Raw genomic sequence first — 7968 nt, 5'->3', positions numbered from 1 at the left:
ACCCCACCACCGCTGCCTGGCTCGGGTGCGGGATTACCCTTTCCCATCAGCGCTTGGGGCTGGCTCCCTCCCTCCCTCCCCGCTGCCCAGCACCTGCGGGCGGCGCCTAGGGCTCCGCATCGGCAGCGGCCACTTCCCGCGGGCTGCGCCAACGCTGTCCGAGGGGGGGAGCCGTTGCGGAGACGCCCCGAGCCAGCCGCCCCGGGAGGGTGAGGGGCCCTATGGTTGTTAGGACAAAGGCCTCAGTGCCGTTTCGCTGCCCTCCGTCGCTTCTCTCGCCGCCACCCGCTTTCCTTCCGCCGCTGGTCCCCACCCGCCGCTCCGGAGCACGATGGTTTCTCCGGGAAGCACCCGGTGTGCTGCCGCCGCTTCCTCCCTTCCGCGTCACCCTCGTACTGGGCCACCGCGGAGAGCGTTGGGGTGAGGCCGGGAGGGTCCGGGTGCTGCCGGTGAGGGGGCGGGGACGAGCTGTGGAGAGTGACCGTTGGGAGACGCGTTCGAACCAGCGACTGTTCGCGGCAGCCGTTGGGGCAGCTGCTGCTGAGGGGAACCGATGGCGTCGTCTCTTCGTAGGGAGGGCGAGAGCTTTTAGGCTCCATGCGCCCTTATAGCCCAGGGCGGGATGCTGCTTCAGAACAGAGATCAGCCTTCTGGGGGCAGAAATAAAGAGTATTTATTTTTTAATTAAATCTCCTGAGTGTTGTGCTCGCTGGAGAGCTGAGCGTGTCGGCCGAGCTTGATTCTCCCCACACGCCGAAGCTTAGGGCAAGAGGTGGCTGCCGGGTTGTTTTCCAGGCACAGCATTGTGTGGTTAAAGCTCAGAGGGGCTGCCTGTAGGTTTTCCCCCGTCAATGCCTCCCACCCAAACTAAAAGCATAAGGCAGTCTGCCCCGGTTCGTGTTATAAAATCTTAAGAGCCTGCTCCTCAGCTCTGTGTGATGGAAACATTAGCAGGCTCAGCAACAGGTAAATTAAATGACAGTGGTAGCAATATAATGGACCAAAGTGTGGCCATTGCTCTGTGTTGTTCAGACCCGAGCACAGCCCGAGTGCTGCAGCTGAAGGTGGCTTTTTCTGAGTAGTTTTTTTTCTAGGGAGATGAGCAGAAGAGGCATGAGTTGGTTGCTTTCCCTTTTTGCTTAAAGGAGTAGGCAGCAGACGTGAGCTTTCAGGTACAACAGACCTGTAGAATATTTTGGGTAAAATTAAATACATAATAGTAAATGGAGGTCAGACAGAACTTACTGGCATGAACAGAAAAATAGCTTGCATTGATTTTCTCGTAGCTTTAGGGTGGTTTTAAATAATGCAAGACAAGGCAAGGAAGAAACCCATCGTCATACAAAATAGCAACTAACTGTCAGGTGCCAAGTATAGGCACTTCAGAGTTTGTTCAGGTCAACTGAGTTGTGTTTCTCCTTTCCCTATTTAATATTGCACGCATTTATTGTCCGCCCATCTGTATATCCATACAGTGCTCTTTCACAGGCTTAACAACAGCTTTCAAAACCTCACTTTCTTCATGTAGTTTCCTTCTTGCAGGTGCATGTATCAAGAAGGGATCCCACACAAAAGCTATCATTTTGAAGACTGAAATTCAAGATTAACTTATGTCTTATTTTAGTGACTTTTTTATTTAGGAGTCTATCTTTCATTTGTTTGCATTTTCTACTTCAATTTTTTCCTTCTTCATTAGGGAAATATATTGATGAGAGGAAAAGAAGTGTGTAAGAGGTGTTTTCTGTGAACTTTCATGTTAAACTATAGTACATTTTTTAAGAAGTCCTGGTTTTACTGTATTTACACTATTTATTTTTCTCCTTAGTATCCAATAGCCAACATGTCCAGCAAAAAGGCAAAGACAAAGACCACCAAGAAGCGCCCTCAGCGTGCCACTTCCAATGTATTTGCGATGTTTGATCAGTCGCAGATTCAGGAATTCAAGGAGGCCTTCAACATGATTGACCAGAACAGGGATGGCTTCATTGACAAAGAGGACTTGCATGATATGCTCGCCTCTCTTGGTAACGTCACTTTTCTGTTTGTGGTTGACAGGCAAATTTGTGCAGTTAGAATAATGGAGTCTGGGATATGCTCTTCAGGTTACTTTTAGTTTGAAAGCTAAACTGACTATGAATCCCTTTATTTGTAGGAAAGAATCCAACAGATGAATACCTAGATGCCATGATGAATGAGGCTCCAGGCCCTATAAATTTCACAATGTTCCTGACAATGTTTGGTGAGAAATTGAATGGCACCGACCCAGAAGACGTAATCAGGAATGCTTTTGCTTGCTTCGATGAAGAAGCAACAGGTACATAGGTGAAACTCAGACACTTGGGGGGGGAGGGAGGAGGGAGATGGTACTTTTGTGTTATTTGGATTTCTAAAAAGTATGCTGATTTTTGGACCATTATAAGTGAGGTATGACACAGTAATTCTAGATGGCACATTCTACCAAGTAGTAAGAATTTGACTTTTACTGAGTGTGAGTAAAAACTGTCTGGCTGTTCTGTGTGAGTACTGAGGTCTATTAGCAACGTTGTTCTGTGAGTATTTGAATAAAAGTGTTTTAACTGGACAGCATGTATTTTCATCTGAGTGCAAAATGAGATATGTTTGCTCTAAGGATATGAGGAATTCAAACTGGAAAAATATGTGATTTTCTACAGCATTAAAAAGGTAACAGATGTGAAATCTGTATTACAGCTGAGTGTGTCCAGTCCCTGCAGGAGGTCTGAGATGCATCCAAATTCTTCAATGTTTCTAATATTTCAAGACAAGGTGTCCAGGCTACATAAACTCTTTTGAAACCTCATTTTGCCTTGTGTATGTTACAGCTCTCATGGCAAATGCCATGTGTCATGCCCTCACCTGCAGCTCAGTTTGTTTCCAGGTTGCAGGAAAGGCTGTACTTTAGTGATCTGAAGATAAAAACCAGGTGGCATCTAGAAGACAGAAATTACAGGTTGAACTGACTTGCGTAGCAAGATGGGGAGAAAGGAAAAGGCAGATCTGTTTTACTGTGTCACACTTAAAATGTTGCACCTGTAATCTAGAGGGTAGAGCTTATTTATTATTCATGTAGGCTAAGATTCGGGAGAAGTGTGTAGCAAGTGAGGGTGAATCCTTAGGGCAGTTCTGTGGAATCACAGGATATCAGCGCTTTGACATGCTGTGAACGACTTGCTAGTGCATGCGAAAATTAGGTAGCATCTGTACTAGAGATGTCACCGTACCTATAACTTACCTCACAACTCTCCACAGTATTTCAGTCTAACCTGTGGATATGTGCTCTGAACCTTTCAAATGATATTATTCCATTTCAAACAGCTATTTTCAGTCTGTGTATTTTTAGCACCTTTTGCCTTTTCAAAGAGCATCCCTTCCTGCTGAGGTGTAGGTAAACAGGCCTTCTGTTGGTAAGGCCTTTTCAAATGTTAATTGACTTCCTCCCTGTGAACGAAGATCTCTTTACCATCTCCTAGAGAAGGAAGTTTTGTTAATAGGTTAATTATCTTCTCTCCACAGGTAGTCTGACTCACTGTGCTACAGGTTTTTTTTTTGTGTGCACCAAAACAAGAGCCTGCGAATTACCATATAAAGAAAACTATTGTGCTAACAGTTCTTTTGAACAGTAACTTTCTACGTCTATGTAAATAATAAGTTACTAGTTCAGGCCCACAGGTACTGATAAGATTGATCTTATTATCTTTCAACTCTGTGTGGTAAATGTTTTAGTCTAGTCCTAGGATGATTTGAGGATAATGGTTCCACCGCCATCCTGAAACGTTAACCAGAAAACGTGTTAGATAGTTATGCTGTTTTATTGATTTTCAGTTCATAGCAGTCAAAATACAGTCTTCAAAATAACGTGATGTATTTGTAGAACCCATGTCATGTTTGCCTTTTATTCATTTTATTCTCTGAGTTGCCTTCTGATAAGTTTGTTCTTTTTAAACATAAACAAAAGGGTTTCCAGTTATGTCAAACCTTTTTGGTTTTGTTTTTCCACTTTGTACTCTCCATGAGTGTGTGTGTGTTACTGGCCTGACTTTCTAGCTCTACCTCAGTGTAGTTCTTTTGAAAGAGTATAATACAAATCAGATCCTCTTGATGAGGATAAGGCAGTTTTACTTGCTGGTTTTTACTTACATTTCCTGTATTGCAAATCTAGTTGAGTATATTGCTTTAGCATTACAATCATGTGTAGTACTATGAAATTATTCTATAGTATTATAGTATATAACTATAAATGATAACTATAAAAGTTATATCTGTCTGCATTTGTTATGTCTGATCTTTGATCCTGCATTGTCATCTGTTTTGTGTTGCCTGCATCTTAATTTTTGCTTCATTAATTTGTTACTCCCCATCTACACCGAATCTGTGTGTGAGGGAGAGTGGGTTTGCTATTTGCTTTACAATTTGGTGCTGCTAAAACTTTTAGTGTATTCCTAGTCTAGCAGCCTAGTTCAGTGTTTAAACACCTAGCTGCTCAAACAGGAGCAATCTGTCTCCTTGAGGCTAAACTTGGAGCACCAAAGGCTTTGCATTCTTTGAATACTAATCCTTTTGTCATCTCTCAGCACTTGGTCTCTGTAGAACTGCAGAAATAGAAAACCTAATCTGTCTCGCTGCTTTTCCCCCTTCTTTATGCACATCGGCTAAGAGACAACTCCAGAGTTTGACCTGATTGAGTCTGGCTAATTGAACATTCCCCGAATTTTTGAAGTAGAACATGGCTGTTAGCCTTCTTCATTTGGAGTCAGCAGTCAAGGGTTTGCCTACACTGGGATATGATGCTGGTTTAATTAGCATATGTTGAAACACGTTTTTCCCTTCCCTGCAGCATACACCAACCCCATGATAATTTGCCATGTTCACTGCCTTTCAGTCCCGATTCCCTCTTTGGTTTTGTCTCTCAAATGAATTCTGTTTGCTTAAGTTATTCAACTCTCTTTCCAAAACAGAGCTACTTTTTTTTTTTTTTTCTTTTTGTCACATTCTCATTGAATCTACATCAGTTGATGTGGGTGTCTGGATATGATTTCCAGCTGTTCTGCACAGTTTACACATTCTTTTTTGGAACATACTTCTACCTCCTCTATTCCATTATTGATATTTCTCCAACTGAAGTTCAGTAACCAATTTCTTTATCAAATGAAGCAACTATTGTGCATTTAAAAGCATGGTTGGTCTTATTTCAACATTAATTGGTTTCTGCATTCTTCTGTCTACTATTTACTACTCGCATTCCGTTTTTTCATCTCAAAACTTTCCTGGAATTGTTTGGCAACTGGTGGTTCTACCCATCTACTGAAATTGAATTAACAGGACATACTTAGCAACTGCTTTCTTCCAAAATCATCTGCTAATAGTTTTGCATAAATAACTTGATATATTGTACCTTTTTCTTTACTAGCTTCTCTGCCTCTACATCTCAACAAGTAAACATTCTTCCTCCCTTCTGAGTTAACTTGCTCAATCCCATCTGAAAGTCTTTTCTGTTATAAACTGTCCCTGGACACTTGCCAGCAGCTCTGTATCCACGTAAACCGCCTCCAGTAACAGTATTGTGTAGAGTGAAGAGCCAGCCAATGGTTATTTAGTCCCCAGAGGAAACTAGTTTATAGAGGATACACAAATATATCTAATTAAGTCAAGAAAAATATAATTGAATTAAGAGAACAGCTTGTGTAAAGAAGACTAGTAGTGGCAGGAACTTGTTTTTCCACTTTCAGCTGTTAAAGATCAGTGGGTGGAAATAGGTGTTTACCGGATCACAGCAGATCAGGCCCTCATTTCAAAAATCTGTATGAATTGCATTAAACGTCCCTCTCCTCCCCTTTGCATTCAAGGAGTTTCTTTAGAATCCAGTAAGAAAATATTTTGGACTCTTGGTGCAAACACGTATTAGTTAATTGCAGGTCTGCCAGTATGTCTGTTCTACTGCTTTGGAAGGCTTGGCTAAGAAACAGCTTCCCCTTTGTGTTTCTTTCTAGGGTTCATCCAAGAAGACTACCTGCGAGAGCTGCTCACCACAATGGGAGACAGGTTCACGGATGAGGAGGTAGATGAGTTGTATAGGGAGGCTCCCATCGACAAAAAGGGGAACTTCAACTACATCGAGTTCACACGCATCCTGAAACATGGAGCAAAAGACAAGGATGACTGAGCAGATCCTCCGATAACTGCAGATAGCTTTCCCCCCCTCTCCCTTCCCCCCCCCATTAGTTTTATTTCTCAGGATCTGTTTTCTCTTTTTTTCTGTTGGGACCTTTTGCATACATTTTTAGCGTTCCAGCTTTTTACCTCTGTGGACTCTGGGCCTGCTCAGGCACACCTGTGCCTTTGTAGTAAGATTGTACATGGACCAGGGAGGGAGGACAGCTTACAGTGATAGAGGTTCAGGGACAAAGATCAGTGAGTGTACAGGCCCAGGTAAAAATGTCAGTGCTACTCACCCTAGGTAGATTCATTTCACAGTTTTGATGGTAGCTTTTCAAATAAAACACTGCTATATTAAGCTCATCATTAAAATTTTCATGCTAGAAGTGGACTCTAATCATCTGTAAATATTTTTGCAACTATATGCAGTTGTGTTGTTACCTATTTTTGCCTTAAAAATGAAGCATAAGTCACTTAAGTATACTGATGTTTGTACTTCAGCAACTTCACTTACTACTGTGAGCACATACAATGAAGAAACCCTGTCCTTCAAATTCTACTATGTTGTAAATTAATAATTTCTGTCCAGGACTTGCACATTAAACATTTTAAATCCTATGGATATAAACGAGGGGTTATTTTACCACCTTGGCGCCTCCCTTTCTTGATGACACTGAGCACAATATAAATACTGCTATTAAAAACTTCTGTAGTAAATCCTGGTTTTGTCTTTAGAAACATACCATATACAAGTAGAATGCTTGAGTGATGCCTCTTACCAGATCTGCAGGACTAACAATATAGATTTCATTACATTTTGTTGCAGCCTCTTTTTTTTTCCTTTCTTTTCTCTTCCTTTTTTCAAATCACAATGAGGATGGGTCTGGATAAAGAGGGGAGGTGCTCTCTCTCTGTCTGAAAATTACACTATTGCTTTCTAAATGAAACAATGTACAATATATTTTTAAGAGCTTCTGCTGAGAGTGGTGCTTTGGGTGTGTGAAAAGGAGGCATTCCTTTTTGTTCTATTTCTCATAATTATATCCTCCAGTTCCTGTGGTAGGGATGCGTAGCATATTGGCTCCAGAAAGCAACTTTGCCGTGATCAGAATACTTGTGGTTTTAGTGTTCTGGCCTTGAGAGAAAGGGTGATCAATGCTGCTTCTGTCACTTCGAGGAATTACATTGTTACCCTTCAGGATAAATGTCACTTGGTGGAGAGAGTGCTGAGTTTCTTGCTAGGCTGCTTTTCTGAACTGAACTTGTATTAAACTTCGTTAGAGGACAGTGGTTATTTTAGAAACACACTGTTCTTCCATGAGTAACCTACGAGGGCTGTCGTCTTTTGAGGACAGTGCTGTAGAAGCCGTTCACTGGTACCAGTAAGAAAAAGCTGTGCAGTTTCGGCTCGGAAGCCTGGGCTTGGCTTTGCTCCCCAGGGAGCCAGCCGGGGGCCTGAGGCCAGTTCCCAGCGCCATCGGTAGGTGGCATCGCAGCTCCCGGCGCTGGCTTGGCTGAAGGGTAAACGGTTCCCAGAACAAGTTTGTCGTTGACTCCCGAAGAGCTCGCTTGTTGCCGTGTACAGAGATAAAAAAGAGCAGTTCAGTTCCCACAGAAGTTCTCCTCCTACCACAACAAGGACTAGTGCTGCCGGAAGTTTTCAAACTGCAGCTTTTGTATGGCAGTAATCGAATTCATTCATTACAGAAGTGAGTAAAAAGAGGTTATCTGCCAGCCGTTGTTACAGTCATGGATGTACAAATGCACATGTGGTGTATGTTTGGAAAAGATTGGGTT

At 42.5% G+C, this 7968-nt stretch overlaps 1 protein-coding gene across 2 annotated transcripts; it reads left to right on the top strand.

Annotated features, from left to right (window-relative positions):
- The first annotated feature begins 237 nt into the window (after nt 1–237).
- Nucleotides 238–6888, top strand: LOC130592882 (myosin regulatory light chain 2, smooth muscle minor isoform). 2 transcript variants are annotated; one of them, XM_057397560.1, is made up of 4 exons: nt 238–420; nt 1826–2024; nt 2153–2314; nt 6006–6888. In XM_057397560.1, exons 2-4 carry the CDS (start codon nt 1841–1843, stop codon nt 6176–6178), a joined length of 519 nt encoding a protein of 172 aa, XP_057253543.1. In that variant the 5' UTR covers nt 238–420; nt 1826–1840; the 3' UTR covers nt 6179–6888. The 2 variants fall into 2 exon arrangements, with proteins under 2 accessions (XP_057253543.1, XP_057253542.1); XM_057397559.1 differs by lacking the exon at nt 238–420 and adding an exon at nt 851–966.
- The last annotated feature ends 1080 nt before the right edge of the window (nt 6889–7968 follow it).

The sequence above is a fragment of the Pezoporus wallicus genome, unplaced genomic scaffold, assembly GCF_028554395.1.
Source record: "Pezoporus wallicus isolate ANWC-B61680 ecotype Strahan unplaced genomic scaffold, APGP_CSIRO_Pwel_v1 contig_227, whole genome shotgun sequence".
Classification (NCBI taxonomy): domain Eukaryota; kingdom Metazoa; phylum Chordata; class Aves; order Psittaciformes; family Psittacidae; genus Pezoporus; species Pezoporus wallicus.
This window is presented reverse-complemented; position numbering and strand designations above follow the sequence as displayed.

What these genes read in the sequence shown, in the direction of transcription:
- LOC130592882 (XM_057397560.1), top strand. Translation starts at nt 1,841, where the DNA reads ATGTCCAGCAAAAAGGCAAAGACAAAGACCACCAAGAAGCGCCCTCAG. An exon ending in TGATATGCTCGCCTCTCTTG is followed by an intron (nt 2,025 to 2,152) that starts GTAACGTCACTT and finishes CTTTATTTGTAG; the next exon opens with GAAAGAATCCAACAGATGAA. An exon ending in CTTCGATGAAGAAGCAACAG is followed by an intron (nt 2,315 to 6,005) that starts GTACATAGGTGA and finishes GTTTCTTTCTAG; the next exon opens with GGTTCATCCAAGAAGACTAC.